General features: G+C 40.5%; 1 protein-coding gene across 2 annotated transcripts in view; it reads right to left on the bottom strand.

Moving 5' to 3' along the window:
- The window catches only part of Eprs (glutamyl-prolyl-tRNA synthetase), a 66,737-nt gene that overhangs the window by 40,843 nt on the left and 2,005 nt on the right, over window positions 1-23,889 (bottom strand). For both annotated transcript variants that reach the window (XM_029538481.1, XM_021197312.2), the window contains exons 2-10: window positions 21,225-21,309; window positions 19,021-19,120; window positions 17,628-17,784; window positions 15,934-16,073; window positions 13,433-13,527; window positions 8,210-8,336; window positions 7,339-7,531; window positions 4,843-5,014; window positions 1,362-1,595 (exon numbers count right to left, since the gene is read on the bottom strand). In XM_029538481.1, coding sequence (XP_029394341.1) covers window positions 1,362-1,595; window positions 4,843-5,014; window positions 7,339-7,531; window positions 8,210-8,336; window positions 13,433-13,527; window positions 15,934-16,073; window positions 17,628-17,784; window positions 19,021-19,120; window positions 21,225-21,309 — 1,303 coding nt within the window. The remainder of the gene's footprint in view (window positions 1-1,361; window positions 1,596-4,842; window positions 5,015-7,338; window positions 7,532-8,209; window positions 8,337-13,432; window positions 13,528-15,933; window positions 16,074-17,627; window positions 17,785-19,020; window positions 19,121-21,224; window positions 21,310-23,889) is intronic.

Here is a 23,889-nt window from a genome sequence, read left to right as displayed (position 1 = left end):
AAGTTTAAGGTCAGCCTGAGATACATACTGAGTTCAAGGTCAACCTTAGCTATAGAAATCCTATTTCAAATTAAATAAATGATATTCCCTTGGCAGAATGTGATGGTAACATGCCTTTAGTTGCTGCACTTGGGAAGCAGAGGCAGGCATATCTCTGAGTTCAAAGCTAGCCTGGTATTTAGCAAGATCCAGGTCAGTAAGGGACTGTCTCAAATAACAAACTGGGCAAGATATGGGATTATGTCAATTGTTTATGAATGTATACACAAGAATATATATGAAAGTTATTGATATTTGGCTTGGATTTAAAAATTTCAGTACAGCTGCAATTATACCCTTTATACAAAGATAGTGCCCAAGATAAACCTACCTTTTACCAAACTCAGCTCTATAATAAAACTGAAATTTGCCGGCATATACCTAATACAATACAATATCGGTATCTTAGCTGTATTTGTGTCTTACTCTTTGAAGAGGATAACTGTAAACTCAAGATCCTCCTGCCTTTACTTCTTGAGTGACAGAATTATAGATATTTGTTACTGGCCACCATTATGCTGATAGTATAAACCAAAACACAAGTTCTTAATTCAGGCAAAATAGTGTTTTTAGATTAATCATGTAAATCCAGATAGATGGGCATGATTTATATATATACACATACACACACAGGACTAAAATGGTGATTTCAAGCTTTACACTAAAATTACAAAAATCCTGTGAACGTTACTCCTATCCACAGCAATTTTCTGACTCTTCTGAGGAAATGTCTACAAATAAAGTGGGCCCTGAACTCTGAGCCTGAGCCTACTTCACCCTCAAGTCAGTTCAGGGCCATTCGGACCTAGAGAGCACAGAGCGGAGAGAAATCTCACAGCCACACCAGAGTGATGTGTGTAGAGTGATGGAGACCGCTCTGTGGAAGCGTAGTCACAACCTCTGTATTAATGCTAAGATCCACACCCAGGGGCTGGTGAGATGGCTCAGTGGGTAAGAGCACCCGAGTGCTCTTCCAAAGGTGCAGAGTTCAAATCCCAGCAACCACATGGTGGCTCACAACCATCTGTAATGAGATCTGACTCCCTCTTCTGGAGTGTCTGAAGACAGCTACAGTGTACTTACATATAATAAATAAATAAATCTTAAAAAAAAAAAAAAAAAAAATCCACACCCAGAAGATGTGGCAAGCGCAGTTCTTACTTCCCTATGAAGAAACACGTGTTTACAGCATTTAAGTCAAGGGAGAGGGGCCTCTAATGCACTGGCTGAGACAGAGCTGAACTAAGGATCTTAAAGCCTACAGGCCTATCCAACACCACTCCCTAGTCAAACCTGACAACTCCGTGTGACATCAGACATACCATCCATCTACCAGTCCTTCATTGACAAACCACGTGAGCTTTCTTTTGGACAGCACCGTGTTGTTGAGATTTAAGCGACTGTACTCCCAGATGTATGGTTTCCTTATGCCTAAAGCTTCAATGATCCAATAAAACTGTTCATCGCGGTCGTGGTACTCTGTTGTCCTCAAGGCATGAGTAACACCTTCAATGCTGTCCACTATAGGACAGGCAAAGTCATACGTTGGATAAACACTAAGAGGAAAAAAAAGAGAATGGCTTTCTAAATAAAATTAGACTATTTTATCTTCCCCATCTCAAACATTAGCAGTCTACTCATTCATTCATTTATTCATTCATTCATTTATTTATTTTTGCTGGATATAGTATCTCAAACTTGTAATAACAAAACCAAAATTTGGGAGGATAGAAGCAGAAATATCACTGCAAATTCCAGGCCAACCTTGAATATCTAACCACACACTACATATAGACTATCCAACAGAAAAAAAAAAAAAAAGTTGAAAATGTTTAAAATACTTTGAGTATTTTTGTGTAGAAAATAAACAATTTATTGGTTTTTTTTTTTTTAAGTATTATTTTTGTTTTACTGTTTTCAGGGGTTTGCCTGCATGTACAAGTCTCTTCTTTGTTTGCATATGTGCAGTGCCTGCCGAGGGCAGAAGGGAATGGTAGAGCCCATAGAACTGGAGTCACAGATACTGTTAAGCTGCTCTGAGCTGCTGGGAATTCAATTCCTCTAGAAAAGCTTTCAGTGTCCTTAACCACTGAACTACCTCTCCAGCACCCCCCATCCCCCACCCCCCACCCACAGTCTCAATACACAGCCCTGGCTGGCCTGGTACTCACTATATGGTCCAGGCTAGCCTTGAGCTAATGGCAATCCTCTACATCCTGAGTACTGGACATTACAGGCATGCACCACCATGCCCAGCAAGTCAGAAAATTTCCAACTTAATATATAGTTCAGTATTAGTTTGACAAATTCTATAGTATTTCTATAATCATCAATATATATTGTATCAGCAGACAACACACTATATATAGAATTTACATGACATCTACCCTTTAAATATCCTTAGTAATCCCTAAAGTCTTGTAGCACTATAATTAACAAAACCTGATGGCTCGTGGTATAAAGGCATTACTTGAGTATTTAGGCAGAAATCACCTCAGGCTTTACCTGAGGACCTGAATTTAATCCCTGGAAGCCACATAGCAGGTGAGAACTGACTCTATCAAGTTGTCTTCTGATTGCCACATGTGTGCTGTGGCACATGAACTCACTTATATAAATGTTAAAAATGAAAAAGAAAAGAAACGTACTCAAGAACAGAGCGTGGTACTCAGGAGGCTGCAGCACAAGGATCAGCAAGATAGAGACACTTCTTCAAAGAAAAAGCAAGAATGAACTTTGGTAGGAAGGAAGGAAGGAAAGGAAAGGAAAGGAGGAAGGAAGGAAGGAAGGAAGGAAGGAAGGAAGGAAGGAAGGAAGGAAGGAAAGAAGGGATGAAGGGGGACAGGTAAGCAACAAAACACCTCATTTAAGATGAACCTGTGTTTTACCCAGGTCTTCTGAGTACCCCTGACCTGCCAAGCCACGTTCCAGCAGGGCAGCATCCCCACAGCAGCTGGACAGCGCTTGCCCAGCACATGCAAGGTCCTGGGCTTCCGGCAGCACCATCCAAAAAGATAAAAAACCAAAAACCCAAACCAATACAACAAACATGAAAAGGTGATTTCTACCTAAAATGAAATATCAATGGACATAAAGTGTCTTCTGTGTATCTGAAGACAGCGACATTGTACTCGCTTACATAAAATAAATACATCTATAAAAAAAAAGTAAAAATGAGGGCTGGTGAGATGGCTCAGTAGGTAAGAGCACCCGACTGCTCTTCTGAAGGTCTGGAGTTCAAATCCCAGCAACCACATGGTGGCTCACAACCATCCATAACAAGATCTGACGCCCTCTTCTGGAGTATCTGAAGACAGCTGCAGTGTACTTAAATATAAAAAATAAATAAATCTTTAAAAAAAAAAAAAAGTAAAAATGAAATACTATTCAGCTATAAAGAAAACAATAATAAAAATTGCAGGAAAATGGATAGTTAAAATGTATACTATTAATGGGAGGGTGTCACATATTATCAGAAATAAAAGAACTCCACATTCTTTCTCACAGGAAGAACCTAACAATATATGTATATAAGAAAAGAGATGTGCACGTGGGTTCATGTGGAAAAGAGAACAAGAATGAGTATCTACTGGGAGGTGAAGAAGAACCAAAGCAGGTAACGCACACAAGTTAGACAAAAGGACAGGAAGTAACTTTTTCTAGTTCTCTGTCACAGATTTTTTGGTTTTGGTGGTAGATAGGTATATAAAAATGTATTTAGTAGCTAGGCAGTGGTGGCGCATGCCTTTATTCCCAGCACTTGGGAGGCAGAGACAGGCAGATTTCTGAGTTCAAGGCCAGCCGGGTCTACAGAGTGAGTTCCAGGACAGCCAGGGCTACACAGAGAAACCCTGTCTCGAAAAAAGCAAAGAAAAACCAAACCATACAAACAAACAAATTATTTAACAGTGGAAGTGTAATAAAATCCAATGTGAAACTCCAGAGCTTCAGAATGGCTATTCTAACTATAGAGGTTCATTGAGATGAATAGGACTTGGGTCTGGTGCAAGTTTTTTTTTATAATAAAGTTTGTTTAAAAGAAAAGAAAGAGAACATATTTTACAGCTTATTTTACACAACAAAGAAGGACTTCTGCAGAAAAGTCTAAAATTGGGGGTGTTAGTTAGTGGCAAGCATGAGGCCCTGGGCTCAGGCCTTAGAACAAGAACTTTAAAACAAAGCAAAACAAAACCTGGTAATTTGTAAATACCTTCCCCAAAAAATAATCAAAATTTTAAATACACATGCTCTTCTCTTGGTTTGTTCACATTTTTGCAAATTTTGGTACTATAACTTTTGTGTCCACTTATGCTCTGAAAAAATTTTTTACCAGAAGAGAAATATCATTATCTAAAGACATACACTTACACACTTAGTCAAGATATATGGGAAAATTGAAAAGTGCCAAGGACTTTTTTTTTAAAAAGAATTATTTATCCTATATATTTTAGTACACTGTAGCTGTTTTCAGACACACCAGAAGAAGGCATCCAATCCCATTACAGATGGTTGTGAGCCACCATGTGGTTGCTGGGAATTGAACTCATGATCTCTGGAAGAGCAGTCAGTGCTCTTAACTGCTGAGCCGTGTCTCTAGCCCCCGTGTATAGATGGAATTGTTCTTGGACAGCCGAGTCAGAAAGCCATCCCTGAAAGGCCACACTGCAAACCTCAGAAAAGGCTACTCAGACAACTCATATGAAGAACAAAGGCACTGGCTTCCCAACTGGGCTGCATCCCTTTCCCCCATTCTCACACTGGAGCAAAGCAAGGCTACCCAACATGGCAAAGGGGTGCACTTACTTGTATTTATTCCCAGTTCTTGGGTGGGGCTGGATTTTGCATCGGTAAAGGGTCGGATCCCTCATACACCCATTGTTACTACTCATGTCAATTTTTGCTCGCAGGCAACAGGACTGACCAAACTGGCTTCCTCTTTTCATTTCTTCCCACATCTGTAGATTCTTCTCAACAGCTGTAATGTGAAAGGTATAATCTTCTTTATATTACTGGTATGAATTTTTTGTATTGCAGACACATCCCATTAATCTAAAACTACATTAATAGATGGGTATGTTAGAACGTGATGGTGGCAATCCCCAGCACTCAAGAGGCTGATAAAGGAGGAAGGAACACAAGGCAGGAAAGGGCTACTCAGTGAAACGCTGAGAAACAGGGCAAAGCTCAGCATATTTGGGAAATACACTCTCTGAACGGTGCAGGAAAGGTAAAGACGATACATTCCATGGACGGAGTAAGGGGAAGTCCTTCTCATCTACTATCCCCCACTTCTCATCAAGGCACAACTAATCAGACAGCCCCTCTACTCCACCAAGGTAGACACTGTGTGTTTAAAGGAGAATCATTCTTTTCTTCGCTGTATCACAGCCAGGGGACAGAGCAATTTGCCCTGGCCTTTGGGTCCCCTCAAAGTCCCTTCAAGCACCCCAATATGGCACAGGAAATGCTTGGCTCCAAGAAAATGAAAGATCACAGAAAACAGTGGTACAAAACATAAAGGGATTTGGCTGCAAAAAGGACACACTGAGCGGCCCCGGCTCTACCTATGTCAGAGTACTAAAACCTTGTTCCACCAGGATAAGAAAGAACTGCTCAACAGCACCTTCCAGTGGAAGCCTCTGAAGTTATAATGCATGTTTCACTTACATGCAAATCAATACACATTCTCAAAGTCCAGTTAACTCCCTTTGAGAATATAATTTTTAGAAAAAAAAAAGTTCACTGTAACAATTTAAATTTTCTGTGCTCTACAAATGAGATGCTTTAGATTTAAATATAGTGAGGAAGTTCTGGCAATATATTGCAATCAATAAAAATTGCTTAATTTGTACTTGGTGGCGCACACCTTTAGTCCCACCACTTGGGAAACAGAGACAAGCACATCTCTGTGCTCCAAGCCAGCATGGTCTATGTCTACAAAGTAAGTTCCAGGACAGCCAGGGATACACAGAAAAGCCCTGTCTTTTTTAAATTTAATTTTTAAAAAAAATTAAAAAAAAAAAAAAAAGCTTGCTTTGTAATAAGCCCAGGGACAAGTCACGAATTAGAAAGGCAAGTTCGTCTCTTAGATTGGATATAGTGATGTATATAATCTCTATAATCTCTAACCTGTGACTGCGCCACAGGGAAGCTAAAGGACATGTAATATCACACTGGACTACCTCTTCTATTTGTTGTCTGAAAATAAAATAATTTTTGACTCTTGAAATATGAAATGCCTCCCACGGGTAAGTACCTGGTCCCAAGCTGATGGCAGTTTTGGAAGGTTGTGAGACCTTTATGCACAACTAGGGTTAGGCCTTTGTGTATAATAGCTCAGCATCAATTCTGATCCCACTCCATGCTTCCAAAGTCAGTAGCACATAAATACGCCATATTGTCATACCCCAGGAATAATGGCAGAGCTGCTGATCTCTAACAGTGGACTGCACTATCTTATGTCTCTTGTCCCTCATGGACCTAAGATGCTTCTGTCACAGCAGTGTAGAAGTAACTGAAAGACGTAGAGACTTTATTCACGTGACACTGCACCAATATGGGGTGATAATAGACTTACATATGATAGTAAACACACACACACACACACACACACACACACACACACGTTGGTGCTCACAGCATTTTCAAACACTTCAGGACTGGTAAGCATTTAAATTAAAATAACTTTAAATGTTACAGAAAGAATACCTCAAATGAAATAAATGCAAGAAACTGTATACAAGAAGTGAGGTGCTAGAGCCAGGACGCTGAACACAGGTGCAGTGTAGATACCGCTCTAAGGAGCTATACCAGGATCTGGGGTTGGTAAGCTCAGTGCTCTAACATATGCAGGCCTGGGTTAGATCCCAAGGCAAGAAAAGGAGAAATGCAAGCGGGGCCTAATGACACAGCCTGTAATCCTAACACTTATGAGGCTGAGGCAGGAAAATAGCAAGTTTGAACCCAGCTAGGCTACACGGAGCAAGACTGTCTCAGACAAACAGAAAAACATAAGAATTAGAGAAAGAAACAGCCTTCACTGTGTCTTTTTTTTTTTTTTTTTTTTTTTTGGTTTTTCGAGACAGGGTTTCTCTATGTAGCCTTGGCTGTCCTGGAACTCACTCTGTAGACCAGGCTGGCCTCGAACTCAGAAATCTACCTGCCTCTGCCTCCCGAGTGCTGGTATTAAAGGCGTGTGCCACCACTCCCAGCTTCCTTCACTGTGTCTTAAGCTAATCTTTCATTAAAAGAAAAGAAAGCAAGCATATCCATTAGACTCTGATACAAACTGTGCCGTACAGTTCTTCCTGTGTTTGGATTCTGTCCTCTGCTCACGTTCCGCTTTCATCTGTTCTGCAGGAGTATCATCCACATAAGCCTTCCCTTCTTGAATTAATTTCTCTGCATACTTCATTATAGTTTCAAAATGATCTGAAGTGTAAGTAAACTGATCTGGTTTAATATGCAGCATTGCAACATCTTCCAAGATGACCTGCAGTAAAAAAACAAAACAAAACAAAACAAAAAAACCAAATTCACTGTAACCAGCATTGTATCTGTCATTTTCTTATACATATTCAACCAACGGTACTTATTTTGGGCACATGTAATGAAACACCATCAGTCTTAAATAGCCTGAAAAGACTGCAGATGATGCACAATGTTAGGACCGAAAAGGAGAAAGCACTCAGTGCACTGGCTTCCCGATGGTCCAGCTGTGAAACTGGATCTCAAGGTGGAGCTCTGTTTACTGAGAGCTGTTATACTGTGACACCAACGCCACAAGCCCCTCGGTAACTGTATTACAAGTCCCTTAAATACAGATACGACGGGGCTAGAAAACCACACCTTACAATACCTGTGCAGTTTTTATTTCATTCATAAACTTAAGACTATGGCAATAAGGACTCTTGCTTCCAGTTAAATTGGTATTCAAATAAAAATGAGGTATTTAATTCAATAATAACTGGAGAAAAGAAAAAATTAACTTAAGTTTTTGGAATGGGAGCTCAATTGCATTTTGGCTTAGGTCTCAGGCACGAAATATACAGATGAAGAGGGAAAAGGCAGCAATGAAACTAAATTTATTCTCATACCATGAAGGTATCAGATCGAGCTCTGATTTTAACCCATTTTTCTGAGAAAAGGTCATCACTACACTTTTAATTACCTTCTCAAAATCTTCCTTTTCCTTTTCTGGGTTTGTGTCATCAAATCTCATGATCAGTTTCCCTTTAAAGTTAACCTGGTAGTGCTGGTTCAGAAGAGCAGCTTTTGCATGCCCAATGTGTAAGTAACTAAAACAAAAACATTTCACAGAGAAACTCATTAACATGCTTCAATGGGATTCTTACTCTTAACTCTCTGAGGAGCTAAGAACTAAACAGAACGTCCACACTCCCCAGTCATATTACTGACTACCAACAGGCGCTATAATAGGAAATGTGACTGACAGAGACAACAGACTAGAACATGGACAGTGTGACCATGTCTACAACCCCCTACGTAAACTCTCAGAGGGCAAGGTATTATAAATATTACAATCCTAAGAACAAACTTTTTTTTCTCCAAGAGGAATGGTCACTGGAAGGAAAACTTCTGCAACCATTAGCGATGCAGCCCAGCAGGGTACCTCTGAGCTCAGCTGCTGCCGCTGCTGCTAGGAACAACCATCTACCTCTGGCAGAGAAGCACCCAAGACAGCTGCTGTCACTATTATGGCTAAGTCAGAGACCACGAAAGCTAATGTGACAGAGAAAAAGCTATGAGTTTTGACCACTTTCCTTGGTTTCAGTTGTCTCAGATGCTAATGAAAATATTTAAACTAAATGATCTCAAAGGTACAATCTAGCACCAAACTCCACAAACCGGTCTAAGAAAATACTGTTTGTTCCTATGGGCAGCTGAGAATAATGACAATTAAAAAAAAAATAACAGTACTGTATAGCAATGACCCCCTCCATCAAAGCAGTGGTAAAAAGCAATATACAAAGCCAAGTGTGGTGAGGTTGTGAGGCCTGGCAGGCAAAGTCATGAGGATCACCTGTTCCAAGGCAACCTGAGCTCTATAACCCTAACCTAAGAATGTGCAGCTGAGATCTTATTGCTAAAGATATTGTCAACTAGGCAGAAAAATAGGCATGAGGCAAGGCTAAACACTTATGAAACAAGTTTAAATAGCTCTCATCAATGTTTATTAGTTTCTGTGGTAGCTGCAGTAAATGTTTTAAAATAGTCACCTAGCTGGAAAGCACATCTTTGATCTCAACAAATATACCAACATGGGAGGAAAAAATGCAGACCCTTAGTATGTCTTTGCTTTTTACATCAAAACCAAACATCAAGCCTTTCTGTGGTGCGAGAGATTGAACTCAGTGCTTTGCCTGTGTCAAAGGGATACCCTCTCACTGAACTGTATCCCAGGTCTACATCAGTGTTCTTTAAATACTCAAACAACAGTCCAGACTGATGATTCAACCTCCTACATAAACCAAAAACCTGGGTAGGTATATACATTCACACAAATACACACAAGCTTCTATTGTATTTTTTCAACTTTCTACAAATCTAAAACTATTATTAAAAATAAGTTTGTTTAAAGAGATGGCTCCGTGGTTAAGAGCATTGTTTGCTCTTCCAGAGGACCCAGACTTGTTCCCAGCACCCACGCGGCAGCTTAAAACTGTCTCTATCTCTGGTTCTGGATCTGACACTCTCTTGTTGCATCCACAGGCACCCAGAAAATACAAATGGTGCACAGATATACATGCAAGCAAAGCAACCATACATATAAAATAAAATAAAAAATGTTTAAATAAAATAAAGGGATGTGAGCTCCCAGAAAGAACCTGAGACGCCATGAAGACATTATGTGTGCTGCACTTGGTGACACCACTGTAACTACTGTCAGAAGTGAAGCACAGGGCAGCAGAGATGGCTCAGTGGGTAAGCACCTGCTACCAAGTCTGACAACCTCAGTGCAATTTCTGGGTTTCCCACGGTAGGAGAGAAATGCCTCCTCCACATGTGGCACATGTGTGTTTACATATATGTACACACATGACAAACCAAATAAATGCGATATTTTAACATTTTTCACCAGTGATCACTGATCACCTATTATTAGTTAATGTGCTCAGCTTTATTCATAATGTTCATATCCATCTTTAGCTTATGGGGGCAGACAGAAAAAAAACCTCTTATGCTTTGAAGACATGTCTGAATCTGAAACAGTGGATATAGCACTAAGAATACAAATCTCAAGAAAACAACCAGGACTCTTAAAACAGTCACAAAATTAGCCTCCTTAAGAGACAACCTATATCAAATCAGCTCTAAAATATGAACAGTGCATACTTTACAGTGATCTGCATTAGATTCTGCCACACCTCCCTCTCCCTTCTCCCTCTCATTCTGTCACAAGCCCACACACAGGAAATACTAGGACTCCAGAAACAGATGGCAGAAATCTAAGCCTGGCATATTATTAGCACATGGTGTGAGTCAGATTCTGAAACCACAAGTAAAACAAATAGTAACTGCTTTTGCTCACAGAGTTGCAGATTCATGGGCTACTGCACATGACACACTGGAAAGTGTCTGCACATAACAGCTAACACATAAGTGGCACACACAAAATCACAACCCTCGAGAGGCTGAAGCAGGAGGGTTTCTCTGAGTTCAAGAGTAGCTCTGTCTATATAGTGAGTACCAACTCAGCCAGGAGTACAGAGAAAAGGGTATAGCTCAGCTGGTATAAAGCATGCTTAGCATGCAGGAAGCCCCGAGTTCAATTCCAGAACTGCACAAAATGAGTACAGGACACATGTCCATACCCCTACTTCTATGGAAGTACAGGCAGGAAAACCAGGAGTCTGAGGTCACCCTCAGCAACACAGTCTGTTCGAGAGCAGTCTGAGGGTGGCCGCAGACACATGAGACCTTGTCTCAAAAACAAAACAAAACATCAGAAGAGTAAGCAAGAGGCAAGGAGACAACATCAAGCTTTCTGACTTCATGCTCACAGAAGAGATTCAATAGCATCTGAGGATGAGAACAAAAGGAAGACAGGATGCTGGGTCATGCTCTAATTCCCACAGGGCATTAGAGCACCTCTCAAAGTCTTCTATTCTAAAATTCAGTTATAAGAGTTAAAAAAAGGATGAATGGCACCACTAGAAATTCTATTTTTTTCTTAAAGATTTATTTATTCTATGAGTACACTGTAGCTGTCTTCAGATGCACCAGAAGAGGGTGTCAGATCTCATTATGGGTGGTTGTGAGCCACCATGTGGTTGCTGGAATTTGAACTCAGGACCTTCGGAAGGTCAGTCAGTGCTCTTAACCACTGAGCCATCTCGCCAGCCCTAGACATTCTATTTTAAAAATACCTTTTGCAGACTAGAGGGAAGGCACAGCAGTTAAGAGCACTGACTGCTCCTCCAGAGGTCCTGAGTTCAATCCCCAGCAACCACATGGTGGCTCACAACCATTTGTAATGGTATCTGATGCCCTCCTCTTCTGGTGTGTCTGAAGAGGGCTACAGTGTACTCACATATATAAAATAAATAAATAAATCTTAAAATAAATAAATAAAAGTACCTTTTGTCAAATCATTAAGATCACTACTCAAAAGGACAACTGACCTGTCACAGTAGACAAAATACCAAGGATGTAAAATATAGTGCAAAGTGAACCATGTAAGGTGTTTTTATGGCAAATCTTACTTTGCCAACTATTAATCAATCCCTCATTGATCAAGTCTGTAGCTATTTAGTTTCTCTTTTATTTCTTTCTCTAAACAAATTGTTTTTAGGAGACAGAGAGATGGATCCATGGTTAAGAACACTTGCTGCACTTACAGATGATCCAAGCTCAATTCCCAGCACCCACAATACCTCGGGGTCCTGCCTGCACAATGTGAACATACAGACAAGCACACACCTATACACACATGTAAAAAAACACACACTTATACATAGATATAATAAAAAACCACACACTTATACACACATATAAAAAAATTAGTGAAATACAATTTATGTTTATAGGTGTTTTGCTAGTATGTATGTCTATGTGCCTGGTGCCTGCAGAGGCCAGATGAGGACATTAGATGGCCTGGAACTAGAGTTACAGTCAGTTATGAATGAGCTGTTATGTAGGTGCTGGGAACTGAACCTGAGTCATCTGGAAAAACCCTCTCTCCAGGTTCTTTAATTTTCTTCTATCTGGCATTTAGTTCAAAATCTGGATTGACGAGCCTAGCGTGGTAGCGCATGCCTTTAATCCCAGCACTCGGGAGGCAGAGGCAGGCGGATTTCTGAGTTTGAGGACAGCCTGGTCTACAATGTGAGTTCCAGGACAGCCAGGGCTATACAAAGAAACCCTGTCTCAGGAAAAAAAAACAAAACTGAATTGACAAACCTAGAAATGTCAAAACAAAATGTGGAGTTCTGGCTGGGGTGATCTGTTATTCCAGCACTCAGGAGGTGGAAGGAAGATTAGGAGTTCAAAGCCAGCTTGCTACATAATGAGTTCAAGACAAACTTCAGCTATATCAAACTTGGCTTCATCTTCACCCCACCATCTCAAAATGAAGAATTTCAAAATGCCATAAGTAACAAAATTGTGAATAAAGAACTATTAAATGGAAAATGAGGAGTTATTATCTGCCATTAAGGCAAGATCTGGATTAAATTTAGGAAGCATTATCATCTCACGTCAGATAGTGCGATGGTCTCCTAAGGCTAACCCTCCTGAGGAAGGCTGCTGCTGCAGGGAGAGCTGCTTTTGTGTTAGTACCTCTGGAAGGATTCTATTACAGACTACACTAGGGTGTTCCACAGAGAATGGAATGACTGACATGCACAAGCTAAGGCTCCACTCAGGCTGAGGAAGTGCAGGGCAGGGCATGGGGGCTCTCAGGAGTTAGTCAAACACTATTTTCTCGTATGTGTCAAGAGTTAATAGGTTTGGAAGACCTGAAAATTAATGGAAAGAACTAAGTAAGTTTTTCAAATTTTCCTTTCATTTATTTTAGAAAAATAAATGCTAATGTGATGTCTACTATAAGGGAGTAGGTATAAATACAAATTCTTACTGAAAAAAAGGCTGCAGAAATCTCAAAGTATAAGCAAACCCCAAGCTTTTCTATATATGGACACTTTATTTGTTTTTAAAATTCTATAATGAAATTTAGATGTTGTCTCTGTTGCCTTAATGAACTAAAACTATAAATTAACATAAGCTGTAAATAATTAAACTGAGGCTTTTTAGATTTACTTCCGCTCTTAAAACCATATCCTTCTAGATGAACTTAGCCAACAGTAAGTAATCAGAACTGCAGAGCTTATTCACTAAGTGTGTTTGGCTATAAGCAGGTGGCGTTCCTTACCCACTAGCCTCTGGGGGGAATCTGACTGTCACCTTTCCCATCTCTGCACCTGGAAGCTCCACGAATTTTCCAACATCTTGTTTTTTGTCAGGTGCCTAAAAACAAAGCAGACACAGGAAAAACATACATGGCTAAATGTTTATAAGGACACTCATTCACCAAATACTGGTCATAAGCAGAATGATGACTCAATCATCCATACTCTCTAAAGACTCCAAATATACTGATGAACATGAAGAAAACCAATCCTCAGTTAGTAGAGACATTTAAAGGTGGCACTATAAGGGTATTCAGTTAAAGTTAAGAAGCAGGATCTATGTCACCAGGAAACAATCATAACAGAATATAAGACCCAAGATGGATCTTGAAAATAAGTTGAAATGTACCAGACTAGAGGGAGGAGGAGCCACTTAATAGAGAGACACAAAAGTGTGCAAGAAGAAAGTGGTGTCAAGTCAATGGGGCTGGGCACATGAGCACAGAGGCTGAGATGGACTGGATCCAAAACACAGGGGACTTGGAAGTCCATTAGGCTGGGAAGTCCCTGGTGGCCGTGACTTGACCACTTTCTGTTCTTGCTGATGATCTGAATTTGATTCCTAGAACCCACAGAGGCTCACACCATGTGTAACTCCAGTCCCAGGAAACTTTCGCCTCCACAAGTATCAGACATGCTGTGCAGACAAAAACACCCACACACCAATGATTTTTTATAAAAAGATTATAGTATTTAATAAAGCAAGAGTTAATGGGGCCTCAATAAAATCAACACTAGTAAGAAAACCTGTCAGTATAGAATTTGTTGATGGATTAGGTGGAGAAATGCTGAAAGATGAGTGAAGAGTGTTAGTGAAATCACCTGAGTATGCCATGACCTCTATGCCAAACCAGCAAGGTTTGCAAATGTTATTACACCAGAAAACCTTCACTGAGTCAAACATCACTGTGCATGCCTACTGCCTTAGTCTGGTTGCTATATTGTGAAACAGACCATTATCAAAAGTAACCTGGGGAAAAATGTGTATTTGGTTAAAGTAGACCAAGTAATGGTCCACGGAGGGAAGTCAAGGTGAAAACTCAAATCTCAAAGCCAGAGCCTGGAGGCAGGAACTGAAGCAGAAGCCCTGGAGGAGTGCTGCTGTTTACTGGCTTGCTCTGTGGCTTGCTAAACTGACTTTAGGCTGGGGTTGTCTGCCCAGTGTGGCACCTGCAGGTGCTGGGCTCTCCCAGTGCAATCATCAATTAAGAAAATGCCCCAGGGGATTGTCTACAGGCCAACCTATGCAAACATTTTCAACTGAGATGCCCCCTTCAGCTCATGTTAGGTTGGCAAAATATGCAACCAGGATATCTAGTAAGCAAAGCAGATCAAAAGAGAATACTTGTCAGTCAGGCAGTGGTGGCGCACGCCTTTAATCCCAGCACTTGGGAGGCAGAGGCAGGCGGATTTCTGAGTTCAAGGCCAGCCTGGTCTACAAAGTGAGTTCCAGGACAGCCAGGGCCATACAGAGAAACCCTGTCTCGAAAAACCAAAAAAAAAAAAAAAAAAAGAAAGAATACTTGTCACCTGGAAGGAGGACCTCTGCTACTGAACTGTATGTGACATCCTTCTACAGAACAACTCAATGGCTCAAAATCAGTGAAGATTCAGGATAAAGGAAGTGTGGGGCTGGTGAGATGGCTCAGTGGTTAAGAGTGCCGACTGCTCTTCCAAATGCCCTGAGTTCAAATCCCAGCAACCACATGGTGGCACACAACCATCTGTAATGAAATCTGATGCCCATATTCTGGAGTGTCTAAAGATAGCTACAGTGTACTTACATATAATAAATAAATAAATAAATAAATAAATAAATAAATAAATAAGAAGTGTGGTCATAAAACCGGTGACTAAGGGTATCACTTAATAGCAGGACACATCCCCAGCACCAAAAATCAACAAAAACAATATATAAAATGTAATTTTCATTATATGGAGTTTGGATGAAGAACACGCATTGGCAACATAATCTTGTAGCTATAAAGTTCAGGGCTTTTATGTAGTTGAACAGTTAAAGGTATCCTAAAATTTAACAAAAATAAGATCTAAGATCTTTTTTTTTTTTAATGGAAATAACTTTTTGATTTTTTTCTTTTTAAAGCAGTGCCACAGATTCAATACCAGGCCAAGCAAACACCCTGATGCTGGGCTATATTTCATCCCCAGAAAATAATAATAATAATCTTTCAGATCTAGAATCTCAACAACTAAAGTATTAGCATTAAAAACAAAAGCAGCAACAACAACAACAAAAACCCCCAGGGACAGTGAGATGGCTCAGTAGGTAAAAGCACTTATTACAAAGCCTGAAGCCACACAGTAAGCCCCTGGCCCACAAGGGGGAAGGAGACCTGACTCCCACTAAGCTGACCTCTGACCTCTGACATGGATACCAGCTTGTGTGCACCTACAAACACATAAAGCTGCAATGCAAAACAATACAAACACTCCAAAGGCTTACCACTGTAGCTCTGTTTCCTGAAACATCCCACTTGGTGTCAACTGAGCGGAAGGCCTGCTGGGCTTCAAGAAAGCCAAACCAGCGTTTAACGTGGACTAGAGTTTTGTTCTGTTTCAAGTGTTCCTGCCATGCAGCATTTCCTGTAAGTGAACATAATTTTTTAAATCTTTAGCAAATCAGCAAATCTAAAGCAAAGTTCCAGTCACAGTTAATTTATGTGAATGAAATTAGCTCATAGTTGGGCCTCTGCAATGAAACCCTAATAGTTTGGTGTATTTTGTGAGGTCATAAAAGACAGACTTCTAGTTGGAGGCCAGGTGTGGTAGTGCTCGGCTATCCACCCAGCACCCAGAGGCTGGACAAGCCTGCAGTACCTAGTTCTGTCTCCAAAACCAACAAAACAAAGCAGCTGAAACACTCCCGCTGAACTCGGTCAAGTTCAATAGTGGATCCCCTCCTCCCAACACACACCAGCGTAAGACCAGTGCTTCACTTCAGGGAATCACCTAGAGAAAACTCCAAAAGCCAAGGTGACCAAGAAGCAGTTAATGATGGGGTCACCGACTCCATTCCCTCCCCACTTTGTAACTTTGCTAGTACACAGACGAGACACTGTTTAGCTCCATTTCAACTAAACACTGATAATGTTCATAGAATGTCATAGACTTCTAATTCTGCCAGCCAACTCATGCAACTTAAGCTTTTGACAGGTCCAAAGTTTCCATAAAACAGGTTGACTGCCTAAATCATCTTAAGTAATCTTCAGTGATCTATGCTTTCTCATATATTGTACTCTCTATATAACCACCAATCAGATAGAAGCTACACATCAAAATTACATTTTTAAAGGCTGCCTCTCTTCTGGCCTTGTGGCTTCAGTGATCTCATGTCATAAAAACCTAGGTAACTTTACTCCAGTTACTGACTTGTATAATTTGCCTCCATAAAATCTAAAGTACACTGCTGATTGAGGTTTCAATAAGTGTACCTTTCCTGCAAACTCCTGCCTCACCATCAAATTGTTAGACTCCCAGAATCTGTAGATTTCTGCATTTTGAGTGTGTTGTGTATATTCAAGCTTGTCTGTGGTGAAAATACTACAACTATAAATTATATCAAAACATTTCAAACTATAAATTTTAAATACAGATTTTACATATCAATTATATCTCATGAAGTTTTTCTGTTTTGTTTGTCAAGTTAACTGTTCCCCAACTGTGCCTCACTAATCTGCCCCGCACATTCCCAGGCTGGACACAAAGGTCGAGATTAAGGCGGTCACTTAGGTAGAAGTGCTAAGTAGGATGAGGATCTCTTCAGCAGGAATGACAACACCAAAGGCAAGAGGAGTCAGGGAGAGAGACTACCTCCAGGGCCTTCAGAGAACATAGAATGCCTGTGACCACGAATGAAACTGCCAGACTAAGCAGACCCAGTAAGAAAGTCCTCACTTCCTCACTGCCTATGCACCCAGACATAAAGGCACTTTTCATCTAGCACAGTAGTATATGACCAAAAAAGAATGGGCACCACTATGCACCTGTATAGTTCCAGCCACCTGGGAGACTGAGGCAGAAGGGCTGCTTAAGCTTAGGAGTTTGAGACCAGCCCCATCTCAAAAGATAACAACCCACCCCAAACAACGACCACTCTAAACACTAAAACACCAGTACTTTAAGAGGAGCTGTTGATACCTTTTAGGGTGGCCCAAACACATAGATCTGCTAAGGTCAAGGAGTTCCCAACTAGGTACGTTCTCAGAGACAGGCAATGATTAAGCTCGTTGATTGCAGAAGTCAGCACATCACAGGAAGACAACTTGGTAGCACTAAACTCCAACCAATGATCAATCTGTGAACAAAAGATAGGAAAAGAATGAACCCTAAAGCTCAGGCTTCCAAACAAAATGGTCACACAAAGTTAATAAAGCCACAAAGTACTCTTGGCTTCCTCAGCTAGAACAAAAATGTTCTTGCCTGAAATTATAAAATTTACTATTACATGGGTTTAATTCTGCTAATCTGGATCTAATATGCCACTTAAATAAATGCTGTCTCTACAGTTTATTTATTTCCCTATGATTTCTTTCTTTTTTTTTTTCTTTTTAAACTAGGTACATGAAAGGTCACATGGGGGGGGACAAGAAAACTGCTTGATAACTAACAGTGAGAAGGACTAAGCTGCCTAGACAGACAGATTAATCAACTAGAAGATATTTAAAAGTCAGTAATTAAAATCCATTTTCTGCCCAGTGTGTTGGCACATAGCTATAACCTGGCAGGGCAATCAGATGAAGTGTAGACACCAGCCTGGGCTATACAGTGAGACCTTACCCCCAACCCCCCAAAACAAACAAACAAATAAACAAAACCAACAACAAAAAAGAAAAGTCATTTTTTGAACTGTGTGAGAGTTACAAAAATTAGGGTAGACTATAATTAGGTAAAACAGGAGAAAACCTGCATCTACAGAGTAGCACTGAAAGCTGACCTGTTACTGTTGTAATTAATCATTAACTTAAGAAAGAAAATGAACTCCCGAACATGTGTGCGAGCCTGCACCAATCTCTTCCTTCGTTTTGTGGGCCTGCCGTCCTCTCTGTAACTGGGAAAGGCAAGTGGCATGAGCTGGACAGCACAATCCGACATGAAATGCTCACAACCCAGCAAGAAGAAGGCAGCACTAACTCGCTGACCCGGTAGACTTGGTTGGACGGAGACCATGAACCTAAGTGCTAAAGTCTGTTCCTTTGCAGTGCTGGGATCCCACCCAAGGCCCGTGCATGCCAACATAAAACATCTACTTCAGCTGCTCCTCCAGTTTATCTTTCTGAAATAAGCATGCAATGAACCAGCAGCAGCAGAGGACACAAGTTGACAGACGAACCTGGGTCATATAGAAAAGAGAGGTCTCTGCTTTAAAAAGCAAACCAAGCACAAACATTCCTTCCCTTGGGCCTATGATTAAACTCTGTTCACATCCTTCTAAAGACTACTATCACATGTCAACGCACAGTAGGACAACAGTGTTCTCAAACAGAGAAAGCACAAGACAAAACACACAGAAAAATAAATACCCCTTGGTTACCTCAGTGTGCTCCATCAGGTTAGTCCCATACAGCCCAGATGTAGTTGCAATTCTAGCCAAGTAGCGCAGGATTGAATTTACGTCAGTGAATACCACATTCCTAGAATTTAAGCATTATGTAAACTATAGTTGCTTCTGCAAAAGTCTTAAGAGTCACAATGGCATAAACAGAAACCTTAACATTTACCATTTTTCTACCATAGTTAAAAAGGGGGGGGGGGTGTTAATTTGATCGTACTGTTTTTTATCAAATTCCAATATGTTCTAAACTATCCACCTAAATTTAATTTACTTTGGAGTAGATTTTCTATATGATACTTCATCTTTTAGGTTTTTGTTTCTTTAGCATTTTTAATTATATTTATCTTGTATTTTACATGTTTATATTGAGTACAAATTTATTTTTAATTATATATACTTATTTTGAGTACAAGCATATCACAGCTTGCATGTGGAGTCAGAGGACAACTCGACAAAGGACAAGCTGGGTCTCTCCTTCTAACGTGTGGATACTGAGAATTGAACTCAGTACAGAAGCTTGGAAACAGACTTTTAGTCACTGAGCTAACTAATAAGCTATTTTGTTTTTTGAGATAGGGTCTCACATATCCTGGACTAGCCTTGAACTCAAGATCCTCCTGCCTCAGTCTAGAGAGTACTGAGCCTATAAACCTGCACACCACACCGCTCTCCTAAGGTTTGGTTTCTATGTCTCATCAATGGTGACAAAAATATAACTGGGATTTAGAATAATTTTAAATTAAATAAACTAAGTTATTAAATTTAATAATTAAAAACAAATGCAACTTTCAAGGGAAGAAAGCATGTCAAATCCTAACAAAATGAGAACAAACCCAGTCCCTGAAGACTCGGAGAGCCAAGGCAGGACTGCTTGAATTCAGGAGTTCAAGGCCAGCCTGAACAACACAGCCAAATCGGACAGTTAGGAAGGAAGGGAGGGAGGGAGGGAGGGAGGGAGAAAGCCAGCGACTAGCATAAAAAAACAAGTGAGAGAGTAAGCAACTGAGAAAGCCTTACCACACAACTGTTTGGTAGAAACAGTTATTTATAAGATACAAAGCCATAAAACAGAATGCAATAGCAAGACAATTTCAGAAGGTAGAAATCAAAAAACTTTACAAGGCCAGGAAAAACAGAATCTTTAGTGGACAAAATTGAATAGGACATAGATTTAAACTTTTAAACATCAAGGGAAATTTTGGCTGAAATCAGACTTAGGAATCATTTAGAAACACAGCTACCCAATAAGCTTACCCTGCTAGGCCATCCCTGTTACCTATTTTACTAAAACATGTTGAGGCTCAAGCTCATCACCGCAGCATCTGGCAGGCAGGCTGTGGCAGTGACTGCTGAAAACACAAGGCCAGCCTGGGTTACTGAGGGAGATTCTTTCTTTTTTTTTTTCTCGAGACAGGGTTTCTCTTTGTAGCCCTGGCTGTCCTGGAACTCACTTTGTAGACCAGGCTGGCCTCAAACTCAGAAATCCGCCTGCCTCTGCCTCCCAAGTGCTGGGAGATTCTATCTTACCCCTGCCCACCCTACCACATTCCCAAATAAATGGAAATTTCTTCTCTAATCAGTAAAATCTAAAGTCTTCTTTGGACAGTCTCATCAACCCGAGGAAGAACTTAATATTCTGATGCCACATCCACCAAATGAACAGCTGACAAAGCATCACCGATTCAGCTCACAGCCGGAGGGCCAACCCTGAGACTTTCAGTCTCTTATTCAAACTCACAACAACTTGTGAGGGTCTCAGGGTCTAACTTGGTATTTAAAAAAAAAAAAAAAAAAAGCCATTCATTCATGGTGGTGGGCCACTATGGGCTCAAGCAAAATATGAAAATACTCTTACCAGCCTTAGTTATATCCTAGCCCCAATTTTCCCCTTAAACAGTTATCAGGACAGTTATCAGCCTGGCATGGTAGTGCAGACCTGTAATTCTAATACTCAGGATGCTGAGGTAGAAAGATCTCTAGCCTCCACACACCACACACGCACAATTATTCATACACACACACACACACACACACACACACACNCACACACACACACACACGATGAAACATCTTTCTAGGTATAATCCACCTAATTAGCAAGTAGAATACACCCAGAAAATTCAGTGCTATATATTTTTGAATGCTGTTCAGAACAGAAAAGGTATATATAAATAAACACTTACTCAGAAACTCGAAGAAGATTCTCTTTCCCTTCTTCCACAGAAATGCTGACATCACCTTTCACGTGTTCCACTGCCAGCAGAGCTTCTAAAAATGACAGCATGAAAGATTTATTTCTCATCAAAAGATAGTATTTATAACCTGAATCACAGAGCAGTAAGGATGAATCAACAATCCAATGTTAAGTCCTGTTACGATGTGATCCCCTCCATCCCGCCCTGACCCCTGCCCACCGTAAAGTCTAATCTTGGGTCTTAAGAGAAGTAACAAATCAGAATCTGTTGTTAGTATAGTTAAATTGCTTGTAACTGTGTTCAGCTTCCAGTTAGTGACATTAAATTCCTTTCCTCTACTAGAAGAGGGTAAGAAATTAGAATAGGAGCTTTTATATTTCAATACGATATGTTATGTACTCTGCTGAATGCATGACAGTCATACAACTTTTGATCTCTCTAGCCACCTCAATGCTACCCATTACAGAACGGAAGCTGAGGCTTCCAGAGGTTAGACTGCAAGCCCAGTCCCTTGGCTACATTCAGCAGTCAGTGTGTGAATGCAGGTCAAATGGTTCAGATCGCAAATTCTAAAACACGTTGGAATGCTGTCTTTCAGCACCTAACAGTGAGTAAATTCACCCATCCTGTGTCCCATTTTTTGGTTAAGATGGAAAACTAGCAGACACTCATTTCTATGTAAATACTATATTCTACTGGGAATAAGGCCCTATCAAAGAAAGCACTGTAATCTTGCACAGCTTATTATAATAGAAAACAAGTGTGCTGATTTGAGTGTTTGTACCACTATCTAAGTTGACTATGGTTTGTAGGTCTGTCCCCTGTTAAACTGTATGTTGAGATTTAGTTGCCCTGGTCACAGTCTAACAAAGGGTTCTATAGAGTCATGCGTGATGCCTGTATTCCCAGCACCCTGGAAGCTGGGGCAGGAACATCAGGAATTCAAGGGCAGCCTGGGATATACAAGATCATTTCTGAAACCTAAAGAACAAGGCTTGCCTAGTATGCTTGAGCCTCTAGGTTCAATAACCAGCAAAGGGTGAAGGGAAGCTGAACCTTCTGGAAAGAACTAATACAGTGAAGGGGGGAAGGGGTTTTCCCATTCCTCAGGGATCTATGACACAGCAAGACTACCATTACAACTGGCTTGTTGATCTTAGACTTTTCAGCCTCTAGAGCTGTGAGCCAGAAAACTTCCGTCCATTACAAATCACCCTGTCTGTGGTACTGTCTTAAAGCTGCACAAAGTAGACTAAGACAACAATGGATTTCTCAAAGGTAACGTGTTTTTAAAAAGCAGACAAAAATTTGGAGGGACAAACCAGGACAATCTAAGTAAATGAGATACATTTTGGCATATCCATAATGGAAATTCTGTCTCGCATATAAAAAGAACAAACTATTGTTACAGGCAACAAGATGAATCACAAAGCACTATCTTGTGTGTATAAAGACATATACGGTATGAAACAATGTACACAAAATCCTAAAAGCAAAAAACAAAACAACAAAAATCAGGTAACTGGATACCAGATGCCAGGGACAGAGAGAGAATTTTCTGTAATGGGAATATTTGGCATTATTGTTATGGAGGTTTATATATCACATACGTCCATACATATTTGCCTTTGGATATTAAAGCATACAATTACTATTGGTGAACTTAGATATATGCAAATTCCAAGTCAACTAATTCTCAAAATTAATTTTAAATAGGAAATGAAATATTTCACGTAATTTGTTATGAATGTAACATAAGAAAAATGCTGATACAGGTAAAAGGAAATGTGAAACTGCAAAGCCAAACACTTCAATAACCAGACAGGCAGGAGACGGCAATGGAAGCTGGAACGAACGCAAAGAGAAATGCTCTTTCAGTTAAAATGCCTTTGGTTGCCCTCGACACACACACAGCAGATGTGCAGCTTGGTCTCCATATGGATCTCCTAACAACTGGAGCAGGGGCTGTCTGACTCTTATTGCCTCCCTTTCCCCTAGCTTGGAGTCTTGCCTGGCCTCAGTAGCCTAGATCACAGGGTTCTTTCCCATCTCTGAAAAGAAGGGAAGAGGGGAATGGGGAAGGCAGTGTAAGGGTGGGACTGAGAGGAGAGGAGGAAGGGGGCTTCGATTGGGGTGTAAAGTGAACGAATAAATAAATCAATGAAGAAATAAACTAAAAATGCCTTTAGTTGAAAGAGAAAGCTTTACATCTGGGGCAGTGGCAGGGGGACAGCACAATGATAGGCAGGTGGCACTTCAATAAGTGTTCAAGACCAGAACGGGCAAAATTAATTCACACACCAACTGCTGGGCTGCAATGTACAACAGGAATGATTCCACCATCCCTGCCCAGGACCGACAGCTTGACGCCAACCACTGGGAAACATTTAACAACCCAATTAAAGGATACATAAGTAAGAGGTTTGGCATCTTCAGGAGACAACGCTTTTAAAACCAAGCTAATAAATCATTCCACATTGAAAGAAGCCATGCAAAAAGGACAGTAAAGGGTAAATAAAGCACGATCCTCCTAATCCTGGGAACTATTACAGCAGCCAGCCTCAGAACAACAAAGAAGACTGGACAGGCTCCTGGGTGAAGTCGAGAGATTCCTTGCCTGTAGGAGATACATAAGAAGTATTCTGGATGCAGA

This window comes from Mus pahari, chromosome 5 (assembly GCF_900095145.1).
Source record: "Mus pahari chromosome 5, PAHARI_EIJ_v1.1, whole genome shotgun sequence".
In the NCBI taxonomy this organism is placed as follows: domain Eukaryota; kingdom Metazoa; phylum Chordata; class Mammalia; order Rodentia; family Muridae; genus Mus; species Mus pahari.
This window is presented reverse-complemented; position numbering and strand designations above follow the sequence as displayed.